Source organism: Oryctolagus cuniculus, chromosome 1 (assembly GCF_964237555.1).
Source record: "Oryctolagus cuniculus chromosome 1, mOryCun1.1, whole genome shotgun sequence".
Classification (NCBI taxonomy): Eukaryota; Metazoa; Chordata; class Mammalia; order Lagomorpha; family Leporidae; genus Oryctolagus; species Oryctolagus cuniculus.
Window position 1 is genome coordinate 6442515 of NC_091432.1, and position 27858 is coordinate 6470372.

Below are 27858 nucleotides of genomic sequence, written 5' to 3' on the forward strand. Positions count from 1 at the left end.
GGCATCACTGACAGTAGTGGGGATGTGGATTCAACTCCGAGCATGGCTTCGGAGATGCGATGTTGTCAGGTGCAGCCCCCGGGCTGGGTAGGGGGGGGGAGGCCGAGGCCTGGCCCAGTCGGCCCGGGAGCCCAGTCCAGTCTCTGACTTGAGTTAGGGACTGGAGCTGTCCCCACCAGGAGCGTGAGCAGTCGCCCAGCGCCCTGATGTGCTGGCCCAGGGGATGACTTAGTGCCCTCCCTGCCTGTCCCGGGTGTCTTGGCACTGTGCAGTCACCGCCCCAGCACTGATGATGGCCCAGCAACGCCACCACGCCCAAGCTCCACCTGCCTGTGTCCTTGGCTCCCAGTGTGGAGTCCGCCATGATAATACGTGGAAGACATTTACTGCGAAGTAGAGGCAAGGGGCGGGAGGGGGGGAGCGTGGGTGCAGACGTTAGAAATGCCCCAGCGTGCACTGGGCTAGGCGGGCTGCTGCCGTCTCGCCCTTTCTTCCGCTCAGCCCCGTGCTTCCCAGTGTCCCCTGGCAGCCTGGCTGCTCCTGCAGGGCAGGAACCCATCTCCTCTCCCAAGGCTGCCCAGTTCCCTGCTTAGTGATGAATTCAGGGGCCGGCGCCATGGCATAGTGGGTAAAGCTGCCGCCTGCAGTCCTGGCATCCCCCGTGGGCGCTGGTTCGAGTCCCGGCTGCTCCACTTCCGATCCAGCTCTCTGCTATGGCCTGAGAAAGCAGCCGAAGATGGCCCAAATGCTTGGGCCCCTGTACCCGTGGGAGACCTGGAAGAAGCTCCTGACTCCTGGCTTTGGATCGGCGCAGCTCCGGCTGATGTGGCCCATTAGGGAGTGAACCAGCGGCTGGAAGACCTCTCTCTCTGCCTCTCCTCTCTCTTTGTAACTCTTTCAAATAAATAAATCTTTTAAAAAAATGATTTCAAGCCGGCGCCGTGGCTCAATAGGCTAATCCTCCACCTTGCGGCGCCGGCACACCGGGTTCTAGCCCCGGTTGGGGCGCCGGATTCTGTCCCGGTTGCCCCTCTTCCAGGCCAGCTCTCTGCTATGGCCAGGGAGTGCAGTGGAGGATAGCCCAGGTGCTTGGGCCCTGCACCCCATGGGAGACCAGGAAAAGCACCTGGATCCTGGCTCCTGCCATCGGATCAGCGCGGTGCGCCAGCTGCAGCGGCGGCCATTGGAGGGTGATCCAACGGCAAAAGGAAGACCTTTCTCTCTCTCTCTCTCTCTCTCTCACTGTCCACTCTGCCTGTCAAAAAATAAAAAAAAAAATAAAATAAAAAAATAAAAAAAATAAAAAAAAATAAAAAATGATTTCAGCCGGCACTGCTCAGTTTTGCGGTGCGACCACCAGGGGGCGGGCTGGCACAGACGGGACACTCGTGGCGCCCTAGCGCTGCAAAGGGGGCGGGGCTTCCGAGTGTGGGCGGAAGTTGCCGAGAGCCCTTGTCAGCCTGGCATGGACTAACGCTCGGAAGGCTCCGCGACGAAGCGGAAGTAACCGAGGAGGCGCCGGAAGTTGGCCCGCGGCGCGCGTGACGTCCGCGGCGCGCATGCGCTGCCAGTTGCCATGGAGCCGGCCGGGCCGTGCGGCTTCTGCCCGGTTGGGGAGACGCGGGCCGCGCGCTACACCTGCCCGCGCTGCAATGCGCCCTACTGCTCGCTGCGCTGCTATCGGGCGCACGGGCCCTGCGCCGAGGACTTCTACCGCGACCAGGTGCTGGGGGAGCTTCGCGGCCGCAGCGCCTCGCCCAGCCGCCTGGCCAGCGCCCTGCGCCGGCTGCGTGAGCAACGCGAGACCGAGGACGAGCCCGAGGTAGCAGGCCTCAGCCCGGGCCCCGCACCCGGCGGACTTTCGGGACTCTGGGAGCGGCTGGCACCTGCCGAGAAAGCGGCCTTCGAGCGGCTGCTGAGCCGCGGCGAGGCCGGGCGGCTGCTGCCTCCCTGGCGGCCGTGGTGGTGGGGGCGCGGGGACGGACCCCGGCTCGTGGAGGCGGTGGGGGACGCCGCGGAGCCCGAGCCGGATCTGGAGCCGGAGCCCGCCCGCCCGCCCGCCGTGCCCGCCCGCATCCCCGCGCTGGCCAGCCTGAGCCGCAGCCCGGCCTCGCCGCTCGTGCGCTTCCAGCTGCCCAACGTGCTGTTCGCCTACGCGCACGCCCTGGCCCTGTACCACGGCGGCGGCGACGACGCGCTGCTCCCCGACTTCTGCGCCACGCTGCTCGGCGTTTCCGGAGCGCTGGGCGCCCAGCGAGTCTTCGCCTCTAGCGAGGAGGCCCTGCAGGCCGCAGCCCACGTCCTGGAAGCCGGCGAGCACCCGCCCGGGCCCCTGGGGACGCGGGGCGCCATGCGAGAGGCCGGCCGCATCCTGCTGGGCCGGGGCCCCGCCGACCCCAAAGGCTACACGCTGGCCGCGCTGGGGCACCTGGCTCGGACCCTCGGCCGTGCCCGGAAACAGACCGCGGCTGGCGAAGACCGAGATCGCCTCTACCGCGCCCGGAAAAAGTGCCAGTACCTGCTGGCCTGGGCCAACGAGAACGAGGCGGCCCTCGGGCCCCTGGCTGTGGACTGCGCCAGGGCGCACGGCGCGCACGCGGCGGCCGCGGAGGAGGTGGCCGCCCTGGCCGGGGAGCTGGAGCGGCTGTGGGGCGGCCCTGTGCCCCCCGCCCCACCTGCCCCAGGGGCTCTCATTGAAGAGCTCCCTGGCTGACCTGGGGGGCTTGGCCTCAATAAAGCGGAGATTGGCCCTGCCCGGAGTGACAGCTCAGTTGTCCCGCCCAGCCCCGGGCTCTCGGGCCCACGGCGTGTCCCAGCCTTGCCCTGCCCCAGAATGGAACGGAAGCGGGCGGCGACTTGGAGCCGTTTATGCAGGGGAGGAGGGGTCTCCGCCGGGGCGCGGGCGCTCAGTAGACGTAGGGCACGATGCGGTGCGGCACGCGCCGGCAGTACTCCAGCCACGCGCGGCCGTACTTCTGCAGGCACTGCCGCTCGTCGCGGGCCTCCCGGTGCACCAGCAGCGCCGTGAAGTAGATGATGTAGAAGTAGGGCAGCAGGTGCGACAGCCCTGCGGGGAGGGGCCGCAAGGGTCTCCACGCTGTCCGGCCGGGCGGGGGAGGCCCAGGGCCAGCGGGGGCCGCCCCTCCGCCGGGGCACTCACCGCAGGGCAGGGACCAGGCCAGGGCCATGAGGAGGTCCCCGAGGTAGTTGGGGTGGCGGACCATCCCCCACCACCCAGACACCAGCAGCCTCCGCCCCGTGGCCGTGGGGATGGTCTCCAGGTCTGAGGAGAGACGGGCAGGGGGCGGGTCACTCGGTGACGGCTGCCACAGCCACGGCCCCCGGAGACCCGGCTCACCTGCCACCCGCGGGTCCGAAGGGTTCTTTCGGAAAGTGTTTTTCTGGGAGTTGGCCCCGCGGAAGATGTAGTAGCCGACCGCTGTGGGGAGAGATGCGTGGTCAGGGCTGGCGGTCAGGGCTGCCTGCCCGACCCCGGGGACCCCCAGCCCGGCCCCCGGAGCCAGCGCCCGGCCTGAGGCTCCGCACCTACCTAGTGGGTGCTGAATGGCCCGAGTGACTGAAAGGGGGAGGGACAGTAGTGGGCGGGGCTGCCGCCCTTTGCTGACTGACCATTGAGGAGGCAGATGGCCGAGGCCATGGGCAGCCCCAGCGGCTGAGGGTGGTGCAGCAGGAACTGGGCCTGCAGGCTGTAGGTGAAGGGGACCCACGCCAGGTCCCCGAAAGCCAGCATGAAGCCAAAGCCGTCGTGCGTGATGTCCATGGTGGTGAGCACAGCCTCCTGCAGCGACAGGGCCAGGGCGCCCAGCTCAGCCCCACGGGGTCCCGGGTGGTCTGGATGTCCCCGCTCAGCCCCACGGGGTCCCGGGTGGCCTGGGCGCCCCGGCTCAGCCCCACGGGATCCCGGGTGGCCTGGATGTCCCCGCTCAGCCCCACGGGGTCCTGGGTGGCCTGGATGTCCCTGCTCAGCCCCACGGGGTCCCGGGTGGCCTGGGCGCCCCCGCTCAGCCCCACGGGATCCCGGGTGGCCTGGATGTCCCCGCTCAGCCCCACGGGGTCCTGGGTGGCCTGGGTGTCCCCGCTCAGCCCCACAGGGTCCCGGCTCAGCCCCACGGGGTCCCGGGTGGCCTGGATGTCCCCGGGCAGCCCAGCTCAGCCCCACGGGGTCCCGGGTGGCCTGGATGTCCCTGCTCAGCCCCACGGGGTCCCTGGGTGGCCTGGGCACCCCGCTCAGCCCCACGGGGTCCCTGGGTGGCCCGGCTCAGCCCCACGGGGTCCCGGGTGGCCCGGCTCAGCCCCACAGGTCCCCAGCCACCCGGCCCGCCTCACCTCGTTCCACAGCGCGTCTGCCACGTAGAGCAGCTGGAAGCCGTTGACCAGCCACATGGCCAGCGAGGGGCTCCCCCGCAGCTCGGCCTCCTGCAGCAGCAGGGCCAGGTTGATGAGGACCTGGGGCAGGGGACAGGGCAGTCGGCTCCAGCTCTTCTCCCAGCCCCTCTGCCGTGGACCCAGGGGCTGGCGTGGGCCACCTCCGGAGGACTTCCCGGCCTTGTCCTGGCGGGCAGCGGCCAGATGCGCCATCCCACCCGTTCTGCTCCAGGCTCGGACGCTCAGCTTCCGCGCTCGCCCCTGTGCGGACAGCAGGGTGACTGGGCCCTGCCTCTTGGAGCTGACTGAGGACTCCGTGGTGCAGCGCGTGTGCCCGGCACACGGAAGGCCGACGCACCAGATCCAGGGTGGGCACTTGGCACCCCTGCCTGAGGGTGAGGTCACTTCCAGGATAACACCCGCCCCCTGGGGTCGGTCACCTTGGCCATAGCCCGGCAGGGGTGGTTATAACCAGAGGACACAGCTGGGGTGACCGGGGATCAGTGCTAGGTCTGCACTGCCTGCGCGCTCTCCCACTCCCACAGCGCCCCCTGCTGTTCCCATCGGCTCTGCGCCTGGAACGCAGGCTCTCCCGCGGAGCCGTACCCAGGGCACACGGTGGATCAGCACGTGTCTGTCCACACACCAGGACCTCGGCCTGCCCAAGCGCTGCTCGCCCGGGCTCCCCCCGGTCCCGGCCCGGCCCGGCCCAGCCCGGCGTACCCAGCCGATGAGGCCTGGCCGCAGCTCACAGAAATATTTGAAGTCGAAGGAGTAAATGCGAGGGTTGAGCTCCCGTCCCAGGAAAAAGTCGTAAATGGGGTTGCCTGGGGAATAAAGGGAGGTGAGGGGCAGGCGGGTGCCCCCACCGGCCTCCAGCCCCAGCCCACTGGGACCCCTCTCACCTGACTTCCCCCCGGGGGCCAGGGCTGAGGCGGGGGCCGCCTGAGCTTTCAGGTAGAGAAGGAGACTGAAGACGAAGGCAGTGAGCGTGGCCGCGAATGCCAGGGGCAGCAGCATGTCGGGCAGCGCCCTCAGGGGCAGGCCGGCGGCCAGCCCCAGCACCACCAGCAGGGCCGTCAGCACCAGGGCCTGGAAGCCTGCGCGGAACCACGCAGTGAGCTCGCACCCCTGACGCCCCCTCCCACCCGGCCCGGGGCGCGGGGGGCCACAGACCTCCCCCCGCCACGGCTCGGACCACGCGGCAGCCGCAAACGGGGTGGGGGTGCGGGGAGCAGTTCCCGCGCCTGTCCTGAGCCACAGAGGCACCCAGGGCCTGGGGGTCGGTGCTAGTCTCCGTGAACCTCCCCGCTAGACCTGACAGCCCACCACCCCCGCACAACTCCGGCGCAAGGGACCACCCTCCCCCCCAGGCACCGTTAATGGGGTAGCGCAGGCGACTCTTGTCCTTTAGCTCCTGCCCCTCGGCCACCTGCGGGTTCAAAGGGGGCCCTGATGAGGTCCGGGGGCGCCTTCTCCGCGGCCGACCCCGCCCCCCGCCCCCCGCGTCCGCACACCTGGCGCGCCGGCAGCAGGTAGAGCGCCGCCTGCAGGCCGAGCCAGCCGAGCAGTAGCAGCAGCGCCCGAGGGCTCCACAGCGCCTCCAGCCCCGGCAGGTAGGGGGGCGGGCCCAGGAGGCGCGCCGGGCCCGAGCGGGCCACCAGCAGCAGGTGGATCATGGTGGCGGGCAGCAGCAACAGCAAGACTGCGGCGCCTGCGGAGGGGCCGCGCGTCGGGCGTCCGCTGCCCACTTCTCCCCAGCCCCCGTGGGCGCACCGCCGTCGCCAGGGCTCGCTCAGCGCCCAGTCGCCCTCCTCCGCATCCCGTTCTTAGAGCCCAGCCGCCCCCTGCTCCGACGTCTTTTCCTGAATTCATCTTGGTCCCCAACCCCCCTCGAAGACCCGTCTCCTGCTCCCCCACCTCCCAGGCCTGCACTCCACAACCGCCTGAGCGCTGCCTCCCCCTACACACGCCCCTGTGCCCTCCTGCCTCCCCCGCCCGCTCTCCCTCTACACACGCCCCCTGTACCCTCCTGCCTCCCGGTACCTCCCAAAGCCTCGGTCTTCAGACCCTGCCCCTCCCCCGCTAACTCCTGTTCAGCTTCTGTCCCCAGCCCCCGCCCCCGGCCCCATTACCCAGGGGCCCCCCGAATTCCAGCGGGGCCTGGGAGCTCTGTGGGGCCATGGTCTCTCCTCTGTCGGGGCGGAGGCTCACAAAAGCCGGTCAAGGAAACACGGCCCGCCCCATCCCCCAGGAGCTGGGCTCGGTGCCACCGAGGATCCGGCCCCGCTGCGCCTGCACCTGTCTTGCTACAGCTCTGCAAGCGGCCGCTCCGGTCCCGAGAGCTTTAAGGGGACGCGCACCCTGCCCATCGTGGGCCCAGCACACCCGCCAATCGGCTCCCGGGGGCGGGCCCAACGCGAGCGACTCACAGCTCGGCCTCAAAACCCCACCCCCGGCGAGTTCCGCCCCGACCAGCGAGAAGGAGGAGGCCACACATGTTTATTAGGCAGGTCCAGAGAGCGGCCCGCGGGGGAGGGCCGCGAGCAGGGCACGCGCAGGACGGGGCAGCGGCCGGCCTAGCCGCGCTCGCAGATGACCTCGACGACGCTGGGCTCCATGGGCACTGGATCCGGGCAGCGCAGGGCGGCCGAGGCCACCACTTCGTCCAGCAGCAGGTGCACCAGCTCCTCGTCGGCCACGAAGCGCCACAGGTAGAGCTGCAGGAAGTGGCAGTCCACCTGCACCTGCTGCAGCCCGAAGCGCCCGAAGGTGCGCAGCCGCACGCACTCCAGCAGCGTCTTCAGGCTGATCTTGATGATGCCCGTCAGCACCGACACCTGCAGGCGAGGCGGACACAGGCGCGGTCTGCCGGGGCCAGGGGGACAAGGTGCCGCAAGGGCAGGGAGTCCCAGGGCCACGTGGGGAGGAGGGGGCCCGAGGGCCCCGCAATCGGGGGGCAGAGAGGCACCACTGCCCTACAGGGAGCTGGGCTGGGGCAGAGTGACTCTCGGGATCAGGACTGTGGGCACACGGGCCGGCGACGCTGGATGGCCGAGGCCGAGGGTCCCGCGGCTCTCAGGAGGCCGCCCGCCCGCCCCGCCCCGCCAGACCTTGTTGAACTCGACGGGGCTGAACACGTCAATCCGCTCCGAGAACAGCTTCTGGATGTTGCTCAGGAGGTTGGTGTCCATCGGGGCACTGGGGGCGACACGGGATCAGCCCACCCTGCGCGCCTTCCTCGCCTGCCCACTTGGCCCGCAGCCTCCCCGCCCGGCCAGACCTGGGCGTGTAGCTGGGCGCATAGCGGCCCTGCTGCCGCGAGCTGCTGTACACGGAGAAGGTCCTCTTGCTCGAGTCGCTGCTCTGGGCCTTGCGGACGCCCTCTTCGTACAGGAGCCCCACCTGGCGGGGACAGGAGGTACTGCAGGGGGCCCGAGCCCGGCGAACCTCCAGCCCCCCAGGCGCCCTGGGGTCCGGGCGAATGCCCTGTTTCCCCCAAAGAATCACAGGGCGACCACTGAGCCGGGTATCTGCAGGCACCTGACCACTACTTACAGAACTAGGGGGAGGGGCAGAGTGGCCCGAGGTCCCCTTTCATCATGAGCCCTGCCCCGAGTTTCCCGAGGGGATGCGAGGCCACGGACACAGGCACCTGGCCGCTGTGCCTCGGTCCTGAGAGCTGTGGCCCGGTTCCCCCAGCCTGTGGCGGGGCTCCCCGGCGGCCTGGGCCGGCACCTGCACATCAATGGCGGTCGTGTCCTCCACCACGCGCTTCATGACGGCGCGCACGTTCCGGGGCTCCAGGGTGCTGAGCCAGTCCCGCGTCTCCACGCTCTTGCGCAGCATCTGCGATATGACCAGGCCCTGCACCTTCACGTAGTGGGTCAGCAGCCGCCGCGCCGTCTCCCTGGCCTCTGCACACAGCGTGCTCACAGGCGTCACTGGAGACTGGTCCTGGACCAGAGAGGCAGAGGACAGGGGCCGTGGGTGCCGGGCACACAGAGCTGGCCGGGGACGGCCAGGAACGCACTGCCCGGCCTCCTCCGTCCCCTGCGGTTCACCTGCACCAGAAACTGCTCGTCGGTGAGGGTGAGGATGTAGGAGATGGTGGCCGTCTCGTAGTCCAGGCAGAGGCGGGAGAGCAGCAGGAGCAGGGCGGGTGGCGTGGCCCCGCCCTTCTCCCCTGGGCTGTCGCAGAAGCCCTGAGCCGTCTGGCACATGGAGCGGATGAAGCCCACGATGAGGCCCTCGCGGACCCCCTGGCTGCAGAACTCGCCCTGGGGGTGGGGGGCAGAGGCACAGCTGGTCCCCTCTTCCAGGCAGGCCACACGGGCTTCCTCCCACCTACCAAGTGGCCCAGAGTGGGTCCCCCGCTTCGGGGCAGGGCCGGAGCCGACAGTGGGGACCCTGCCACCCTGTACCCGGCGCAGCTGCAGGGACCCTCAGAGCTCCACCCCCCCGAACCTGTGCGCACAGCCGCAGTGCCCGGGGCCGGGACTGTGCGCGTCCCCGGTCCCCCGAGCACCGGGAAAGGGCACTGGGGGGCCAACCAGCAGGAGCAGCACCCGGACACGGAGAGGCAGCCGTACCCGGAAGTAGGGCTTGTTGGAGAAGGACACCTCCTTGGCGGTGAAGAGGTGCACGGCCGCCAGCGAGGCCTTGATGTGACTCAGGATGGAGCTGGCCACGCTGGCCAGCAGCTCGGCCAGGCCAGGCCCCTCCTTCCCAGCGAGGCGCGGCGCGGCCAGCGCCTGGCGCACGTCGGTCAGGCAGCCCAGGAAGGCGGCGCGCAGGCCCTGCAGGTGGTGGCCCAGGCGCTCCCGGGCCACTCTCTCCACGATCTCAGTGGCCGCCTCGGCGAGCCCAGCGGCGGCCAGCAGGGCCCCAGGCGCCCGCAGGCGCCGGTGGAAGCGATCCAGCGCCCGCACCAGCAGCGAGTTGTCACCGCCACCCTGCTCCTGCGCCAGGCGCCGCTCCACCAGCGCGAAGTAGCGGCCGCCCAGCTCCCGGGCGAAGGCGGCCAGCCTCTCGGCGCCCGCCGGGCCCTGCGCTGCGAACAGCTCCTGGTAGGCCGCCGCCACCTGGCAGAGGCCGCCCACGAAGCCGCTGCCGCCGCGGTCGGTGAACTCCAGCACGTCGGGGGCGGGCGGGGAGGGCCCCAGCTCCGCCTCCAGGCTGCGCAGCTCCGCCTCCAGCCGCCCCCGCGCGTGCTCCAGGAACTCCTCGCACAGCTCCTCCGCCGGCTCGCCCAGGGCCAGCAGCAGCTCCACGCACTCCGCCTGCTCCGGGGCGCCCGAGCCGCCCTCCCTGCGGGGAGGCAGAGGGCAGCCAGCGGTGAGGCAAGGCCGGGCCACAGGCAGCCCGAGGCCGGGAGCCGGTGCCAGGGGCGTTCGGGGCCCCACCTGAAGCGCTGGCGCAGCTGCTGGGCCAGCTGGGCCGTGATGACCTGGCAGTCGTCCTGGATGGCGCGGAAGGAGGGCAGGTGCTGGTACTGCCGCAGCACGGCGCGTGCGCGGCCCTGGTAGCGCACCGCCTGCCCGTAGGCGCCCAGCTCCACGCACTTGGTGAGGCGCGACGGCAGCTCGAAGAGGAACTGCAGCTTCCGCAGCAGCGCGTGGACCCCTGGGGGCGAGGGGGGTGTGAGCCCCGAGCCCCGAGGGACCCCCACCCCATGAGCCGCCCGGGCGGGGCGCACCGGCCAGCTTGGTGATGCGCTCGTGGCGGTCCTGCAGCGTGGCGCTGATGCGCGCGCTGAAATCCGTGATGACGGCCATGTTGGTGGCCAGCCGGTCCATCTCGTCCTCCATCTTCCGGAAATCGTTCTTCATCTTCCGGATGGTGTCTGCGGGGCAGGCGGAGGGGGGGTCATGACGCCAGCACAGCGGGTGTTCCCGCCCTGCCGCCCACATCCCAGAGGGCTCGCTCCCCCCACTGCCCATTAGAAGCTCTGCTCCAGAGCGAGGGGCGGCCTGCGCACCCCCGGGGGGGTCATTCAAGGCAGTCGCCCCATCTCCCTCCCAGGCCCTCCGGAGCACCTGGCTTCTCTGAAGGGTCGGGAGGAGGTGTTCTGCCTCCCGCGCCCAGGGGGCCTCCACACGCAGCCCCTAATGCTGCCAGACTCCTCCTCCTTCCCCTCCTGTCACCCGCCGTGGCCGTCAACATCAGACCCTCGTGACGATCCCGACCTCCTCAATTCCACCCACGCTGGTCCAGATCTCGGCTCTGAGCCCACCACCTTCTAGAATTTCGGACCCTCAGCCTGTCTGCTGCTACGAGCTGTGAGCATCTTCAGGAACTGCGGCCGCTGCGACCCGGGCACCCCGCCTGCACACAGCCTCGCTGCCCCGCCTCTGCCCGTGCCAGCCTGCGATCCTCGTCAAACAAAACCTCGGACACCAGCTGTTTCCTCCTCGCAGCTGAACGGAACAGGGGTCACAGAAGCCCCCAGCCGGTCTCCCTCCAACTCTCGGGACCTCAGTCCCCCGGCAGGGCGCACCCCACCCAGCCACCCTGCCGCCCCTCCAGTGCACCTGCCGCCCAGGGAGCACCTCCTCTGTCCTCATATGTGCATGCATATCTACACGTTTACACATGTATACATACATATGCACACACACACACACACACACAATACGTCATCAGGAACTCGCAGCAGGGCCCGCTTCACACTTCGGGAGAAAATGAAGCAAACCTCGACCTGACTCCCCCAAACCTGCAGAGTGGGCGTGTCTGAGCCGCCCGCCCCCCTCCTGAGGGTCTCCCCCAAACCTGCAGAGCGGCGTGTCCAAGCCGCCCGCCCCCCTCTTGAGGGTCTCCCCCAAACCTGCAGAGCGGCGTGTCTGAGCCGCCCGCCCCCCCCGAGGGTCTCCCCCAAATCTGCAGAGCGGCGTGTCCGAGCCGTCCACTCCCCCTCCTGAGGGTCTCCCCCAAACCTGCAGAGCAGCATGTCCGAGCCGCCCGCTTCCCCTCCTGAGGGTCTCCCCCAAACCTGCAGAGCGGCATGTCCAAGCCGCCCGCCCCCCCCGAGGGTCTCCCCCAAACCTGCAGAGCGGCGTGTCTGAGCCGCCCGCCCCCCTCCTGAGGGTCTCCCCCAAACCTGCAGAGCGGCGTGTCCAAGCCGCCCGCCCCCCTCTTGAGGGTCTCCCCCAAACCTGCAGAGCGGCGTGTCTGAGCCGCCCGCCCCCCCCGAGGGTCTCCCCCAAATCTGCAGAGCGGCGTGTCCGAGCCGTCCACTCCCCCTCCTGAGGGTCTCCCCCAAACCTGCAGAGCAGCATGTCCGAGCCGCCCGCTTCCCCTCCTGAGGGTCTCCCCCAAACCTGCAGAGCGGCATGTCCAAGCCGCCCGCCCCCCCCCGAGGGTCTCCCCCAAACCTGCAGAGCGGCGTGTCTGAGCCGCCCGCCCCCCTCCTGAGGGTCTCCCCCAAACCTGCAGAGCGGCGTGTCCAAGCCGCCCGCCCCCCTCTTGAGGGTCTCCCCCAAACCTGCAGAGCGGCGTGTCTGAGCCGCCCGCCCCCCCGAGGGTCTCCCCCAAATCTGCAGAGCGGCGTGTCCGAGCCGTCCACTCCCCCTCCTGAGGGTCTCCCCCAAACCTGCAGAGCAGCATGTCCGAGCCGCCCGCTTCCCCTCCTGAGGGTCTCCCCCAAACCTGCAGAGCGGCATGTCCGAGCCGTCCATTCCCCCTCCCGAGGGTCTCCCCCAAACCTGCAGAGCGGCGTGTCTGAGCCGTCCGTTCCCCCTCCCGAGGGTCTCCCCCAGCCCCACTGCTGCACTGACCAAGATACTCCACTTCCAGGCCTGCTCAGAGCCCTGCTTGATGACCCACTTAGCACTTCGGTGTGGACACACGAGCAACTCACTCGTCACACTGCAGAACAAAGCTCCCGAGGTCCCCTGAACCTGTTCCTCCGCTCGCCCTTCCACCCGGGCTCCCGGCCACTCCCAGGCATGTCTGACTCCTACCTTTCCTGTTCTGCCCACCCCGTCAGCAAGCTGAGTCCACACACGACAGCTTCCTGCAGGCCACCGTCACCTGCTGTCCAACTCTTCCACCATTCCATGGGACTTCCCTGACTCCAGGACCGAGCTCACCACCGACGACCATCAAGGGCAGCAGAGACCGTGAGCCGGAGACGCCTCTCCCACAGGGGGCAGAGACTGTGAGCCGGAGACGCCCCTCCCACAGGGGGCGGAGACCATGAAGTGGAGACGCCCCTCCCACAGGGGGCGGAGACCGTGAGGCTGAGAAGCCCCTCCCACAGGGGGCGGAGACCATGAGGTGGAGACGCCCCTCCCACAGGGGGCGGAGACCATGAGGCGGAGACGCCCCTCCCACAGGGGGCGGAGACCGTGAGGCAGAGAAGCCCCTCCCACAGGGGGGCGGAGACGGTGAGGCGGAGAAGCCCCTCCCACAGGGGGGCGGAGACGGTGAGGCTGAGAAGCCCCTCCCACAGGGGGGCAGAGACGGTGAGGCGGAGAAGCCCCTCCCACAGGGGGCAGAGACCATGAGGTGGAGACGCCCCTCCCACAGGGGGCGGAGACCGTGAGGCTGAGAAGCCCCTCCCACAGGGGGGCGGAGACCGTGAGGTGGAGAAGCCCCTCCCACAGGGGGCAGAGACCATGAGGTGGAGACGCCCCTCCCACAGGGGGCGGAGATGTGAGGCGGAGAAGCCCCTCCCACAGGGGGCGGAGACTGTGAGGCTGAGACGCCCCTCCCACAGGGGGCGGAGATGTGAGGCGGAGAAGCCCCTCCCACAGGGAACTCTGGACCCACAGGTCAAGTGCACAAAACTGAAGAAGCCTGGAGAAGTTAGCGTTAGTGGTGCGGCAGACCCAGGAAACGCACTCTGAATCATCCCGACTCCACACAACAAGCCAGTCTTACCATGAGAGAAACTGACATGGAGCAGACAGCACCTAGGACGTGAGGCAGTGACAAGGAAACCGACAACACAGCTAGATGGGAGGGTCATTTTTGTCCTTTAAAGATTTATTTATTTGAAAGAGAGAAGAAGAGAGAGAGATCTTCCATCTGCTGGCTCACTATCCAGATGGTTGCAACGTCCAGGCCAAGGCCAGGAGCCAGGAGCTTGCTCCGGGTCTCCCACGTGGGTGCAGGGCCCAGCACGTGGGCCCTCCTGTGCTGCCTTCCCAGGCCCAGCAGGGAGCTGCACCAGAAGTGGAGCAGCCGGGACTGGGACCAGCAGCCTTAGGGATGCTTGCATCAGGCGGTGGCTTTGCCGGCTACGCCATAGCATGGCCCCCGGGTAACATTTGACACAGCGCTTAGGCCACTGCCGGGGTTGCCCACACGCCCTAGCTGAGGGCGCGAGGTTGGAGTCCCAGCTGTTTTCCACTCTGCTTCTCACTAACGTGCACTCTGGGAGACACGAGGGATGGCTTAAGTAGGTGGGTCTCTGCCAACCACGTGGGAGACCAGGATGGAGTTCTGGGCTCCTGTTTCAGCCTGGCCCAGCCCCAGCTGGTGTAGGCTTTTGAAGAGTGAACTAGCAGACAGAGAAATCTCTCTCTCCATTTCGAATAAGACACTCAAAAGCAATACAGCTAGAAACAAAGAGAACCCATCATCTGGAGATAAAATTCTGTCTTAACTATTGGGTCAAACTGAGGCGGTCGGGTGGGCGCTGGGCACCAGTGAGGAGTCGGCATCCCCACAGGGCAGTGCCTGGGCTCCCGGCCCGGCTCTGCTGCCGATTCCTGCTTCCCGTTACTGAGCACCCTGGCAGACACTGGCGGGGTTCAAGTAGCTGGGTCCCTGCACCACAGGGGCGATGTGGACTGGGCCCTGGGCTCCTGCCTTTGACCTGGTCCAGTGACCAGCGGACAGAAGATCTCTCTGTTTCTCTGCCTTCAGGTAAAAAAGAAATTAAAAATAATTTAAAGAAAATAAGAACAGATGACAGCAGCACATGTGAAGGGCGACAGCAAGGAACACACCTGGCGCGGACCTGGCGTGCTGCGTGCATGAGGCGGCACGGACCCTGTGCGTTACACGGATGAGGTGGCGCGGACCCTGTGTGCTACACGGATGAGGTGGCGCGGACCCTGTGCGCTACACAGATGAGGTGGCGCGGACCCTGTGCGCTACACGGATGAGGTGGCGTGGACCCTGTGCGCTACACGGATGAGGTGGCGTGGACCCTGTGCGCTACACGGATGAGGTGGCGTGGACCCTGTGCGCTACACGGATGAGGTGGCGTGGACCCTGTGCGCTACACGGATGAGGTGGCGTGGACCCTGTGCGCTACACGGATGAGGTGGCGCGGACCCTGTGTGCTACACGGATGAGGTGGCATGGACCCTGTGTGCTACACGGATGAGGTGGCATGGACCCTGTGTGCTACACGGATGAGGTGGCGCGGACCCTGTGTGCTACACGGATGAGGTGGCGCGGACCCTGTGTGCTACACGGATGAGGTGGCGCGGACCCTGTGCGCTACAGGACCCTGTGTGCTACACGGATGAGGTGGCATGGACCCTGTGCGCTACACGGATGAGGTGGCGTGGACCCTGTGCGCTACACGGATGAGGTGGCGCGGACCCTGTGTGCTACACGGATGAGGTGGCGCGGACCCTGTGTGCTACACGGATGAGGTGGCGCGGACCCTGTGTGCTGCATGGATGAGGTGGCATGATCTCAGTGCGCTACATGGATGAGGTGGCGTGGACCCTGTGTGCTACACAGATGAGGCGGCGTGGACTCGGTGTGCTGCGTGGATGAGGTGGCATGGACCCAGCGTGTTACACAGATGAGGTGGCACAGACTCTGTGTGCTGCATGGATGAGGTGGATAACTGCTACAAAAGCAGAACCTGAAAGGAACTCTGACATGGGCTGTGCCCCCTGAAGTGGTATTTTAACCACCCTGTCAAACACCTGCCCGTGATTGTAATTTTAAAAGATCAAAATACTGCGGCTGGTGCTGTGGAGTAGTGGGCTAGTCCTCCACCGATGGTGCCGCAACCCATATGGGCTCCGGTTCAAGTCCTGGCTGCTCCACTTCCGATCCAGCTCCCTGCTAATGTGCCTGAGAAAGCAGTAGAAGATGGCCCAAGTGCTTGGGCTCCTGACACTCACATGGAAGACCAGAACGGAGTCCAGGCTCCTGGCTTCAGCCTGGCCCAGCCCCTGCCACTGTGGCCATTTGGGGAGTGAACCAGCGGATGGAAGATATCTTTTCTCTCACTCTTTTCCCTCCGTCTATCTTTCCCCTCTCTGTAACTCTGCCTTTTAAATAAATCTTTTGGGGCCAGCACTGTGGTGTACTGGGCGAATCTTCTACTTGCAGCACCAGCAGCCCATATGGGTGCCAGTTTGTGTCCTGGCTGCTCCTCTTCCGATCCAGCTCTCTGCTGTGGCCTGGGAAAGCAGTAGGGGATGGCCCAAGTCCTTGGGCCCTGCACCCACGTGGGAGACCTGGAAGAACCTCCTGGCTCCTGGCTCCTGGCTTTGGACTGGCCCAGCTCCAGCTACTGTGGCAATCTGGGGAGTGAACTAGCAGATGGAAGACCTTTTCTCTCTGTTTCTCCCTCTCCCTGTCTGTAAATCTACCTCTCAAATAAGTAAATAAATTTCATTTCAAGTAAAAAAAAAAAAAAAAAAAACACCTTAGGTTTAAAAAAAAATAAAAGTAAACCTTTTTCTAAAGTGGGAAGGCATACCACAAAGCTTAGGTAGAGCCAAATACACCAATTCTTTCTAGAAATGTAACTTGACCCCAGTAAAATTTTAAGAAGCTATTTGTTTGTTTGAAAATGACAAGTGAATATAGGTTTAGATGGGAAAATATGAAAAACTGTGGAGATGAAAAGTACTGGGGGCCACCGGCGCTGTGGCACAGGGGGTTCACCTGCCACCTTCAACAGTGGCATCCTGGGTGGGCGCTGGTTCAAGTCCCGGCTGCTTCACTTCTGATCCAGCTCCCTGCCACAACGCCTGGGAAAGCAGTGGAGGATGCCCGAGTCCTTGGGCCTCTGCGCCCCGTGGGAGACCTGGAGGGAGCTCCAGGCTCCTGGCTTTGGCCTGGCCGAGCCCCTGCTACTGCAGCCATTGGAGAGTGAGTCAGCTGGTGGAAGACCTCGCTCTCTGTAACTCTGCCTTCCAAATAAATAAATAAATCTTCGAAGACATTTCTTTGAAAAGTAGCAGAGGAACTAGGCATTTTACCATTTAGAGCATTATAAAGTTATAATTTTTTTTTGACAGGCAGAGTGGACAGTGAGAGAGACAGAGAGAAAGGTCTTCCTTTGCCGTTGGTTCACCCTCCACCACGGCCGGCGCACTGCGGCCGGCGCACCACGCTGATCCGATGCCAGGAACCAGGTACTTTTCCTGGTCTCCCATGGGGTGCAGGGCCCAAGCACTTGGGCCATCCTCCACTGCACTCCCTGGCCACAGCAGAGGGCTGGCCTGGAAGAGGGGCAACTGGGACAGAATCCGGCGCCCCGACCGGGACTAGAACCTGGTGTGCCGGCGCCGCTAGGCGGAGGATTAGCCTAGTGAGCCGCAGCGCCGGCAAAGTTATAATTTTTTTTAAAAGACAGTGGCTTAACCCGCTTTGCCACAGCACCTGCCCCAAAGCTACTATGATTTAAAGTGCGTGGCACTGGCTCATGGGCAGTTAGAGATCAACTGCACAGAAGTCTGCCCAGAAGCATAAACAGCTCTGGGGACTGCTTCCTCGAGTCTGTGGAGCCCCCTGATATCTGCCCTCTATCGTGTTAATGCGGTGTGTTATGTGGGATGACTTGTCCCTGAGCCAACTTCACATTGCTGGGACGAATCTCACGTGGTCACGGCAAATGCTCCTCTCTGTATTCTGCAGGGCTCGCCAGTATTTTGTTCAGGACTCTCGTGTCTGTATTCGTAAGGGACGCAGGCTGTCCATTCCGTTTCTTGTGCTGAGTGTGTCTGACTTTGGCACTGGGAGTAATGCCAGTCTCACAGAGGTAGCTGGGAAGTGTTCCTTCCCCAAATTTTTGCAAGAATTTTTAAAGGACTGGTAGAATTTTTTTAAAAAAATATTTATTTATTTGAAAATTAGAGAGCAGGAGAGACGAAGAAAGAGATCTTCCACCTGCTGGTTCCCTCCCTAAATGGCCACAGTGGCCAGAGCTGGGCCAGGCTGAAGCCAGGAGCCAGGAGCTTCATCCAGGTCTCCCACCTGGGTGCAGGGGCCCGAACACGTGGGTCATCTTCCGCTGCTTTTCCTGGGCCATTAGCAGGGAGCTGGATCATAAGTGGAGCAGCCGTGACACGAACTGGAGCCCCATAAGGGATATGGGTGTTGCAGGCAGCACGGGTGGCGGCTTCACCTGCTACAGTGTAGCCCTGGCCCCAGTCTCGGGATGTTTCGTGTGGGAAGTTTTTGGTTAGTATTGCCTGTCTTGTTATAGGTCTTTCAGAGGCGTACGTTTGTCTTTTAAGAAATTCATACATTTAATCTCATCACGTTTGTGAGTGCACAATCGTCACTGTGTTCTTATAAAGGCGACCTCTGGCTTCACCGTCTCTCGGCGCTCTGGTTACTTTGTTTCTGTTGTACACAGGGACTTCCTTAGGTGCACAGTGCTTCATGTTCACACATTCGCAAATTTCTCAAGTGCCTCTCATGAACGATTTCTGACTTCACTTCACCGCAGTCACATGAATTAAACTCTTTTACTGAGACCCGCTCTGTGGCCTGGCGTCTGTCTGTCCTGGAGAACGCCCATGTGCCCTGGAGGAGACTGCGCGCCCTCTGCCCCGGGGTGGGGTCTCCCACAGACGTCTGTTAGGTCTGTGGGTTCCAGTTTGGCAGGTTTTCTTTTTTATTTGACAGAGTTATAGACAGTGTGATAGAAAGGTCTTCCTTCCATTGGTTCACTCCCCAAGTGGCCACCACGGCTGGCACTGCACCAATCTAAAGCCAGGAGCCAGGAGCTTCTTCCCAGTCGCCCATGTGGGTGCAGGGCCCAAGCACCTGGGCCTTCCCCCACTGCACTCCAGGGCCACAGCAGAGAGCTGGCCTGGAAGAGGAGCAACTGGGACTAGATAGAACCCGGCGCCCATATGGGATGTTGGCGCCGCAGGCAGAGGATTAATGAAGTGAGCCACGATGCCGGCCCCCTTTTTTTAAAATTTTTTTTATCTTTCTTTTTTAAAGATTTATTTTATTTATTTGAAAGAGAGAGAGAGACAGAGACAGAGAGAGAGGTCTTCCATCTGCTGGTTCACTTCCCAAATGGCCGTAATGGCCGGAGCTGCGCTGATCTGAAGCCAGGAGCCAGGAGCTTCTTCCAGGTCTCTCACACAGGTCCAGGGGCCCAAAGACTTGGGCCATCTTCTATTGCTTTCCCAGGCCACAGCAGAGAGCCGGATTGAAAGAGGAGCAGCCACAGCCGGTGCTGTGGCTCACTAGGCTAATCCTCTGCCTGCGGCGCTAGTACCCCGGGTTCTAGCCCTGGTTGGGGCGCCGGTTCTGTCCCGGTTGCTCCTTTTCCAGTCCAGCTCTCTGCTGTGGCCCAGGAAAGCAGTGGAGGATGGCCCAAGTCCTTGGGCCCTACACCTGCATGGGAGACAAGGAGGAAGCACCTGGCTCCTGGCTTCGGATTGGCACAGTGCACCAGCCGTAACGGCCATTTGGGGGGTAAAGCAACGGAAGGAAGACCTTTCTCTCTGTCTCTCTCACTGTCTAAATCTGCCTGTCAAAAAAAAAAAAAAAAGAGGAAGAGCTGGATTGGAAGATTGGAAGTAGAGCAACCAGGACTAGAACCGGCGCCCACATGGGATGCCAGCACTGCAGGCAGCAGCTTTACCTGCCTCGCCACAGCACCGGCCCCCAGTGTATGTGTATTTTTTAGTCCTAACTTGCTGGTTGCCCTGGGGACTACCACTAGCATCCTAACTTGTAGCAACATGGTTTAGTCAACGTTAAAATGCTTCAGCAGCTACGCGACAGCTACTGCCACATGCTAGACGCTACGCTCCTGCGTGGCACCGTTCTGCTCACTCCTCTCTGCGCCTCACACACACGTTCACGCAGCGTGACCTCAGCCGGTGCCCACCGCTGCTGCACGCGGCGTCTCCTCAATCAGACAGGAGCAAACGCGTCTGTGACGCAGCCGTGCCTTTACCACCCGTCCACGGGATCCGAGTCGCCGTGCAGGCCTGGCCTTTCCGCTGGAAGGATTGGAATTACTTCCAGCTCAGACCGACAGGGGTGAACTGTGTGTGTCTTCCCAGGAATGCCCCACTCCCCCCTTCGGCAAGACGGCGTCAGCGGGGGGAGAATTCGCGGCCCCCTGCCCCCGGCCCCCGCGGCACCAGCAGCTGGTCCTGCCGCGCCCCCTTGTGCGTGACGCTGCTTCGCCCTGATGCTTTCCAGTTCCCTGCCTCGCGAGGCCCTGGACGTGGTGGGTGCGGGTGGCCCTCTCGCCATTCAGCCCCTGCTCTCAGCTGTGGACTGCTTTCACCGACTGGGCAGTCTCCAGCCGGTAGCTGCCTCTTCTCTCTCCTGCGCCCCGACACTTCCAGACGGCGCTCGGCGGGGCCCTCCCTCCGCACTGGCTCTGGGCGGGGCCCAGGCGCTGTCCTCCCTCCGCGCTGGCTCTCGGCGGGGCCGAGGCGCTGCCCTCCCTCCGCGCTGGCTCTCGGCGGGACAAGGCGCTGCCCTCCCTCCGCGCTGGCTCTGGGCGGGACAAGGCACTGCCCTCCCTCCGCGCTGGCTCTCGGAGGGGCCGAGGCGCTGCCCTCCCTCCGCGCTGGCTCTGGGCGGGGCCGAGGCGCTGCCCTCCCTCCGCGCTGGCTCTCGGCGGGACCGAGGCGCTGCCCTCCCTCCGCGCTGGCTCTGGGCGGGGCCGAGGCGCTGCCCTCCCTCCGCGCTGGCTCTCGGAGGGGCCGAGGCGCTGTCCTCCTTCCGCGCTGGCTCTCGGTGGGCCGAGGCGCTGACCTCCCTCCGCGCTGGCTCTCGGTGGGGCCGAGGCGCTGCCCTCCCTCCGCGCTGGCTCTCGGTGGGGCCGAGGCGCTGTCCTCCCTCCGCGCTGGCTCTCGGTGGGGCCGAGGCGCTGTCCTCCCTCCGCGCTGGCTCTCGGCGGGGTCACAGCTGCTGCTGACCACCGCCTGCCCTGCACCACCGCTCTGTTTGCAACTCTTCGTCCTTGATAGCCCGCACTTAGCGAAGCATCGCTGGCGTCCTTCACTGGGTGTTTGTAGATAGATTTCCTTTAGCTCTTAGAATACACTCAACAGTTGCCTTTGTACAGTAACTCCAGTGTTGGCCTCCTTCAGAGAGTTTCTATGTTTCTTTTTCTTGTGAATGGGCGGCATTTTCTTATCTCTTTGCCCGCCTAGAAGTTTTTGCTGAGAAAAATAATTTCACTACTGTAACACGCCAGCTGTGGAAGCCGGATCCTGACTGTGACTGCTGCAGGCCGTGTGCTTGTGCTGAGTGACTGTTCTGAGTTTCTCACACCCGAACAAGTTTGTTTCTGAACGAATTCTATCAAGACTGTCTCTGTTGAGTGTAGCCATGGAATCCCGGCTTAGTCAGCTTAGTGGGCAGCTAACCACCGGGCAGCTCTTGCCCTCAACACGTGGAACCAGCCAATCTCCCGCCTTCGCCGAGGGGCTCTGTGTGTGCCTTGCACTCTTGCACACTCAGCCACACCGCTTAACATTGGCCTTGGCCGTGACTCCCTGCTCACACAGAGCCTCGAGGGAGCGCAGGGGACAGCACTGGGCACTCGCAGGTCCTCCCTGGGCATCTAGCTCGCCCCGTGCACGTGCGACCTCCAGCAGTCCCGGAACACGTCAAAGCTTGTGGAAGGCCCTGGCGGACACTCACTGCTCACCGTTCCCTGGGCTCTGAGCGGCTCTGCGTCGGCTCCAGCTCTTAGCCATCAGCTGGGGCAGCTGCAACACTGTCTTGTCGTTGTTTCGGCCAGCGACCCTGACGAGAGGCTTTGGCGCTGGCAACACCTGAGCCAGGTCAAAGACGGACAGGCGCGTGGAGTGGAATCCTGCAGGCAACCAGCAGGCAGGGATGGCAGCTGGGAGGGCGCGAAGCTCTGAAGCGTCCCCGCACCATTCTCACTCGTGCGGCACCAGGAACGAGACTGATGTTTTCCGAGGCTACAGCTGAGCTGGAGAGCAGGCAGTACAAGTATGGCAAGTCAAAACACCACAGGGTTGGGACTGGCGCTGTGGCGTACTGGGTTAACGCCCTGGCCTGAAGCGCCGGCATTCCGTATGGGTGCCAGTTCGAGATCCAACTGCTCCATTTCCAGTCCAGCTCCCTGCTGTGGCCTGGGAAAGCAGTGGAGGATGGCCCAAGTGCTTGGGCCCTGCACCCGCGTGGAGACCCGGAAGAAGCACCTGGCTCCTGACTTTGGAATGGCCTAGCTCTGGCCACTGTAGCCATCTGGGGAGTGAACCAGTGGATGGAAAACCTCTCTCTTTGTCTCTGTCTCTGAAACTCTTTCAAATAAATAAAATAAATCTTAAAAAAAAAAAAAAAACACAGGGTTGGGATTGGCATTGTGATGCAGTGGGTTAAGCCGCCGCGTACAATGCTGACAGCCTATGTGAGCACTAGTTGGAGTCCAGCTCCCTGCGAATACACCTGGGAAAGCAGCAGAAGGCGGCCCGAGTGTCTGGGCCCTGCTACCCACGTGGGAGGCCCAGGTGGAGTTCCAGGCTCCTGGCTTTGGCCTGGACCAACCCTGGCCGTTGCAGCCATTTAGGGAGTGAACTAGCAGATGAAAGATCTGTCTCTCCCTCTCTCTATGTAACTCTGCCTTTCAAATAAGTAAAATAAATCTTAAGAAAAACAAAGAGAGAGACAGCAAACGCGTGGTAAGAATGGTGGCCCCTGTGGGCTTTCTCTCTTACAGCTGTGCTCACCCGCTGCCACAATGCCTGTGGACGCCTTCAGGCTGCAATGGTAGAACCGAGGAGCACCAACAGAGGTCAGGTGGCTCCAAAAGCCTCAACTATTTATTCTGTCCTTGTCAGACGTCTGCCAACACACGGCCTGCGGTCGGCCTCCCTCCAACCCTAACGTCCCGTTCTGCCGCCCTGGAGCGTGCCCCAGGGCCCTTGCACAGCTGTGTGCCTGTCTGGTCCTTCTGCTCCCAGAGCCTCCCCACGCCTTCACCTGCTGTCTCTCATCAGAGCTCTCTGTGCCACCCCTGTCAGATCAGTGCCTGTCACCCTCTCCAATATATTATCCACTTTTACTTTCTTCAGAGCACTTTTCAAAAGTAAAATGAAAACTGTAAAACTTTTGGGGCTGGCACTGTGGCGTGGCAGGTTAAAGCCATGACCTGTGGTACTGGCATCCCATAGGGGCACCGGTTCTGGTCCCAGCTGCTCCACTTCTGATCCAGCTCTCCCCTATGGTCTGGGAAAGCAATAGAAGATGGCCCAAGTCCTCGGGCCCCTGCACCCACGTGGGAGAACCAGAAGAAGCTCCTGGCTCCTGGCTTCAGATCAGCTCAGTTCAGGCCATTGCGGCTATTTGGGGAGTGAACCAACAGATGGAAGATCTATGTCTCGACTTCTCTCTGTAACTCTTTCAAATAAATAAAATAAATATAGAACAAACAAAAAATCTCCAGCATCTCTACCCGCTGCCTGGCTGTGCCTGCATTCTGCTCTGTGGTCTCCAGCAATCGAGAGTCGTCCTCGGTTAAGGCCACCCTGCCCCACCCCTGCCCTCACCCTGCCACCCCCGCCCCATCCCCCACCTTCTCATCCCCATCGCACCCCCAGGACTCTGCTCCTTTCTCCCACCTCAGGCCCCTGCCGCCCAGTACATGAGCACTTCATTCCATTTCACTCTCCTGTGTCTCACCCAACTTTAGCAATTCTCTCTCTGTCCTTACAGATGTATTTATTTGAAAGACAGTGCCAGCAAGAGGGAGAAACAGGCACATACAGAGGCAGAAGAGATCTACCTTCCAGTTCCCTCCCCAAGTAGCTGTAACAGCCAGGGCTGGGCCAGGCCAAAGACAGGAGCCCGGAGCGTCATCCGGGTTTCTCCTGTGGGTGCAGGGGCCCAAGTTCCGCTGCCTTCTAGGTACATCAGCAGGGAGCTGGACTGGAACCAGCGCTGACACAGCATTGGTGGGTTAACCCACTGCACAACCCCGGCCTCCGTCAATCCCATCTCACGTGGCTCTAAGACACCCCGCTCCCGACTGCGCTGAGCCCTTCCCAAATGCTCGCTCCCCGCGGGGGACCGCGCTGTCTTCACGGCTTCTGAACGGCGGGGTGGAACCTGGGCTCCGTCCTCCCCCCCTCCCCCCGGCCTGGACGGCAGGATGCCCCAGGGGTTGGTGCTCGGCCTCTGCTCCTGCCCCGGTGCTCGCATCTGGCCTCACCCGGCTGCACCCTGACCTCCAGTCTCTCCTGACCTCAACCCTCCTCTCACAGGCATCTCCACCTATGAAGCCTTCCGGTGCGCTCCTCCCCAGCCCCCCCCAACCAACAGCATTACGGTTCACCCAAGTCACCCTTGTCTCCCTCATCACCAGATTCCACCGTGAGTGCCGAGGAGCAACCTTCGGCATCTCACTTCTCCAGCCCCGCGCCCCGGTGCACGCCACCGCCATCTGCCCTGGACTGCGGCACCGGCGAGCCGCCGCCCGCGCCGCCCCACTGTCTGCTCCCAGCACAGTGGCCAGAGGACCTTTTAAACAGAATGCTCCGTCTCGAGGAAAGCAGACCCCTCACCACCACCTGCAAGTCCCAGGTCTCAGGGTCCCCGCCGCCCGACCCTGACCAGCACGGACCGCCCCTCCTCCAGGGCCTCCCTCCCCGCCGTGACTACAGTGGACGCCAGCCGCACGTGGACAGCCTCCCCAGCTCCGCCTGGTGGAAAGCGGACCCCGCACGCGTCACCGCCCCTCTCCTCCCGCCTCTTACTGCGGCCTGGGCCCAGGCATTCATGTCCTGTGGCCTCCACAACCAGGCCGTGGGCGCCAGAAACCGAGGCGCTTTGTCCGCGCGGCCCACTGCTGTACCCCGGTGTGAAGAGCGACTTTTGACCAAAATAAATGCATGAAACAAGAAGGGAAAAGAAAAAAAGGGAACGGAGGTGTCCTGTCTTTAGCGAATGAATACGAGACCTCACAGTGCGTGTCCATTTAGAGTCCCTGACTCCCACACTCACTCTGTAATTTTCTCTGGAAAAAAATTTAAAACACGCACACACACACACATAAATCTGCTCAATTAAGCAAGAGCCAGGTGTCAGGGCGCCACGCATATTCCAAGAAATGACAACGTGACACTCCGGAGACTTCTCAGCACAGACGCTGTTTCCTGCTGGGTCGATGCCAGCGTTGGACAAGGCAGCGGCACCCACCCACTGCCCCTGCTCCAGGTCAGAGGAGGAGCAACAGGCCGGCTGGGCAGGGTCAGAGGTCACGTGCGCTGCAGGCGCTCAGAGCAGCCACGGCTGCCTCCAGGGTCTAGCACAGCTGGGCCCAACGCTATCACGCGGCCCGGGCCCTGCACCTCTCGGACTAGAGATTGAGATGGCACCGGCACCCCATCTGGGCCCCGGTTCAAATCCTGGCTGCTCCACTTCCGGTCCAGCTCCCTACTGTTGCTCTAGGGACAGCAGTGGAGGATGGCCCAAGCCCTTGGGCCCCTGCACCCACGTGGGAGCCCTGGAAGAAGCTCCCGGCTCCTGCCTGACCCAACCCTGTATGTTGCACCATTTGGGGCGTGAACCACCGACTGGAACATCTCTCTCTCTCTTTCCCCTTTGGTCTTTGAAACCACCTTCGGACACCTCGACCTCCACGGTGGTCTGACCACGGAGGCTCTGGGTCTCCAGGAGGAACTGGGGATCACCTGTGGCTGAGATGAACTTGTTGTAGTTTTCATAGACCAGGGTCTGCATGTCGCTGTCTAGAGCCCGGATCTGCCGCACCATGTCCGTCTCACTGTCCATCAGCTGGGCCAGGGGACACTCCCTACGCAGCTGCAGGAGGTGGGTGGTTAGTGCGCTGGGCAGGGAGGCGCCCGTGTCCCCAGGCTCGCCCACCCCCGGTGCGGACTTCCAGGCACGGCGCGGGGGTGACCCGCACGTGGGAAACCCTCGGGCCCGGTCCATTCTCGGCAGTGCACACGTCACAGCCTGGACCACGCCCCCTGCCCACCAAAACAAGTCTCAGGCCTCGGACCCCGCGTCGCCTCAGGCCAGCCCAAACCCGCCCACGTTTCCTGAGACTCCGCCTCCGCCCCTACTGCCCGAACGAGGGTCGGCCGCCTCTTCGGAAGCCCTGCGCCCCCCTCCCCCACAGGCCAGAGCTGGGGGTCCCATAATGTCTCAGGGGCCAGATCCCCTCCCCCGCCCACACACCTTGTCCAGATATACTTCCGGGTCGAAGTGAGCCCCGTTGAGGTCAGTCGGGTCCAGGGGGTCCGGTCCCGGGGGGCGCCCTGCGGCCTCCCCCTCCGAGAGGCCGTAGTAAAGCTTCAGCATCCCGTGCGCCTTCCGCCGCCGCTCCGGAGCCTCCGCCTCGGGCCCCTCGGGGGAGTCCCCCGGGCCCGGGCCGGCGGCAGCAGCCGCCATCGCTTCGACTGCAGCCCACGGGCTTGCGGCTGGGAAGCAGACCGGGAGGAAGAACCACTTCCGGCAGCCATAAAGTGCTCGCGGAAACGAGGCGGTCCGTCCATTGAAGCGTCCCCCCGCCGCCCTGGGTCCTGCGAGACGCGAGTTCCGGCTCACCTGTCCGGCGGGAAGGCGTTCCGGGCGGCCCTGGGGGGAGGGGTTTGTGGGCCGGCTGGGAGGTGCGGCCGTGCTGGTCGGGACGCGGTGGACGGGCGTGGACCGCAGGGCCGGGGCCGCGGGGCCGCCGCCTCTTTGCGGGGTGGGGGCTCGGTTCGCCTCGGGGCCTGCAGCGCCGGTCTCCAGCGGGGCGCGCTGCGGAAGCCCCCGGCGTCTTTTCGGGAGGCCCTGCGGCTGCACACTTCCGAGAGCCCCCATCGGGTCGCGCTTGGGAGGCAGGCTCGGCGGAGCTCCCGTGACCGGGGGCTGTGCTGAGCGGGGAGCTGGGGGGGGTGCGGCTGCTTCCCAGGCCCTCGGCGTGGGCGGGGGCGGCTGTCCCAGCGCTGGAGAGCGCGGATCCACGCCAGTCGGACTGGGGTGCAGTGATTTGGGATGGGGGAAAAGACCTCCTCTGCGTAGCCTTAGACATGACAGGCGCTGGGGGCAGGGCCCGGACTTTAAGGGTCCTGCCGCACCCGGCCTGCTCTCACGTGCCCAGCGAGCTAACGCGCTGAACTTTTTTTTTTTTTTTTAAAGATTGGTTGATTTGAAAGGCCCATGTGGGATGCTGGCCTGCATTACTAGTGGCTGCTTACCCAAGTCCTTGGGCCCCTGCACCTGCGTGGGAGACCCGGAGGAAGCTCCTGGTGCAGGCCTCGGATGGGCTCAGCTCCTGCTGTTGTGGCTAGCCTGGGAGTGAACCAGTGGATGGAAGGCTCTCTCTCTCTAACTCTTTCGAATAAATAAATACTTAAAAAAAAAAAAAGTTTTCTTGGCACATGGCCACTCATTTGTTTACGTATCATCTGTGGCTGCTTGTGCCCTGCGACAGCAAAGCTGAGCAGTTGCCACAGAGCCCGTATGGCCGCACAGCCTAAACGATTTACTAGCCGGTCTCTTACAGAACACGTTTGCTGAGGGGGCAGGTGTGGGGCAGCTGGTTGAGCCACCGCTGGGACACGTGCGTTCTGTAACTGGAATCCTGGTTGGTGCACGTCCTGGCCCCACAACTTCTGGGGTGGCTAATGCACCTGGGAGGCCGCAGACTGGCCCTGCACCCCCTGGGAGACCCGGAGAAGCTCCAGGCTCTGGCTTCACCTGGCCCAGCCCTGGTCACTAAAGACATTTGGGGAGTGACAGGTGATCTCTGTGTCTCTTCATCTCTCTCTGTAACTTTTCAAATATATATATGTGTGTGTGTGTGTGTGTGTGTGTGTGTACTTAAAAAGTGGCCAGGGCTGGCTCTGTGGCACGGTGGGTTAAAGCCCCAGCCTGCAGTGCCAGCATCCCATATGGGCACCGTTCAAGTCTGGCTGCTCCACTTCTGATCCAGCTCTCTGCTGTGGCCTGGAAAACAGTGGAAGATGGCCCAGGTCCTTGGGCCCCTGCACCTGCGTGGGAGACATGGAGGAGGCTCCTGGCTCCTGGCTTCAGATCAGTGCAGCTCCGGCCATTGCAGTCAGGGGAGTGAACCAGCAGATGGAAGACCTCTCTCTCTCTCTCTCTGCCTCTCCTTCTCTGTGTGTAACTTTAACTTTCAAGTAAATAAATAAATCTTTAAAATAAAAATAAAGAATAAAAATGGCCTCGAAAGCTATAATTTTTACTGTTCTATAGGATATCAACTGGCTTTGTATCTCATCTAGAAATCCTGTTCTTTATTTGTTTGAAAGGCAGAGGGATGGGGGGGGG

General features: G+C 63.7%; 3 protein-coding genes across 3 annotated transcripts; 1 reads left to right on the top strand and 2 right to left on the bottom strand.

The window, feature by feature from the left end:
* Positions 1 to 1542: 1542 nt before the first annotated feature.
* Positions 1543 to 2754, top strand: ZNHIT2 (zinc finger HIT-type containing 2). Its single transcript, XM_051831424.2, has one exon. The coding sequence runs from the start codon at positions 1577 to 1579 to the stop codon at positions 2711 to 2713; it is 1137 nt and encodes a 378-aa protein (XP_051687384.1). The 5' UTR covers positions 1543 to 1576; the 3' UTR covers positions 2714 to 2754.
* A 97-nt stretch (positions 2755 to 2851) lies between these two features.
* Positions 2852 to 6726, bottom strand: TM7SF2 (transmembrane 7 superfamily member 2). Its single transcript, XM_002723400.5, has 10 exons — positions 6522 to 6726; positions 5904 to 6100; positions 5764 to 5818; positions 5292 to 5486; positions 5110 to 5213; positions 4348 to 4467; positions 3631 to 3799; positions 3359 to 3439; positions 3161 to 3283; positions 2852 to 3067 (listed from the first exon to the last, which is right to left on the bottom strand). Exons 1-10 carry the CDS (start codon positions 6568 to 6570, stop codon positions 2907 to 2909), a joined length of 1254 nt encoding a protein of 417 aa, XP_002723446.1. The 5' UTR covers positions 6571 to 6726; the 3' UTR covers positions 2852 to 2906.
* A 145-nt stretch (positions 6727 to 6871) lies between these two features.
* VPS51 (VPS51 subunit of GARP complex) lies at positions 6872 to 27740 on the bottom strand. The gene is made up of 10 exons (XM_008251788.4): positions 25759 to 27740; positions 25248 to 25377; positions 10085 to 10231; positions 9792 to 10011; positions 8979 to 9696; positions 8451 to 8666; positions 8125 to 8343; positions 7670 to 7791; positions 7500 to 7587; positions 6872 to 7226 (listed from the first exon to the last, which is right to left on the bottom strand). The coding sequence occupies exons 1-10, from the start codon at positions 26383 to 26385 to the stop codon at positions 6966 to 6968; spliced, it is 2748 nt and encodes a 915-aa protein (XP_008250010.4). The 5' UTR covers positions 26386 to 27740; the 3' UTR covers positions 6872 to 6965.
* Between the last annotated feature and the right edge of the window lie 118 nt (positions 27741 to 27858).

What these genes read in the sequence shown, in the direction of transcription:
- VPS51 (XM_008251788.4), bottom strand. Translation starts at nt 26,385, where the DNA reads ATGGGGGCTCTCGGAAGTGTGCAGCCGCAGGGCCTCCCGAAAAGACGC. An exon ending in ACGAGCAGTTTCTGGTGCAG is followed by an intron (nt 8,344 to 8,450) that starts GTGAACCGCAGG and finishes TCTCTGGTCCAG; the next exon opens with GACCAGTCTCCAGTGACGCC. An exon ending in CGACCGCCATTGATGTGCAG is followed by an intron (nt 7,792 to 8,124) that starts GTGCCGGCCCAG and finishes TGTCCCCGCCAG; the next exon opens with GTGGGGCTCCTGTACGAAGA.
- TM7SF2 (XM_002723400.5), bottom strand. Translation starts at nt 6,570, where the DNA reads ATGGCCCCACAGAGCTCCCAGGCCCCGCTGGAATTCGGGGGGCCCCTG. An exon ending in CCTGCGCTACCCCATTAACG is followed by an intron (nt 5,487 to 5,763) that starts GTGCCTGGGGGG and finishes GGTTCCGCGCAG; the next exon opens with GCTTCCAGGCCCTGGTGCTG. An exon ending in GGCCCCCGGGGGGAAGTCAG is followed by an intron (nt 5,214 to 5,291) that starts GTGAGAGGGGTC and finishes TTTATTCCCCAG; the next exon opens with GCAACCCCATTTACGACTTT.
- ZNHIT2 (XM_051831424.2), top strand. Translation starts at nt 1,577, where the DNA reads ATGGAGCCGGCCGGGCCGTGCGGCTTCTGCCCGGTTGGGGAGACGCGG.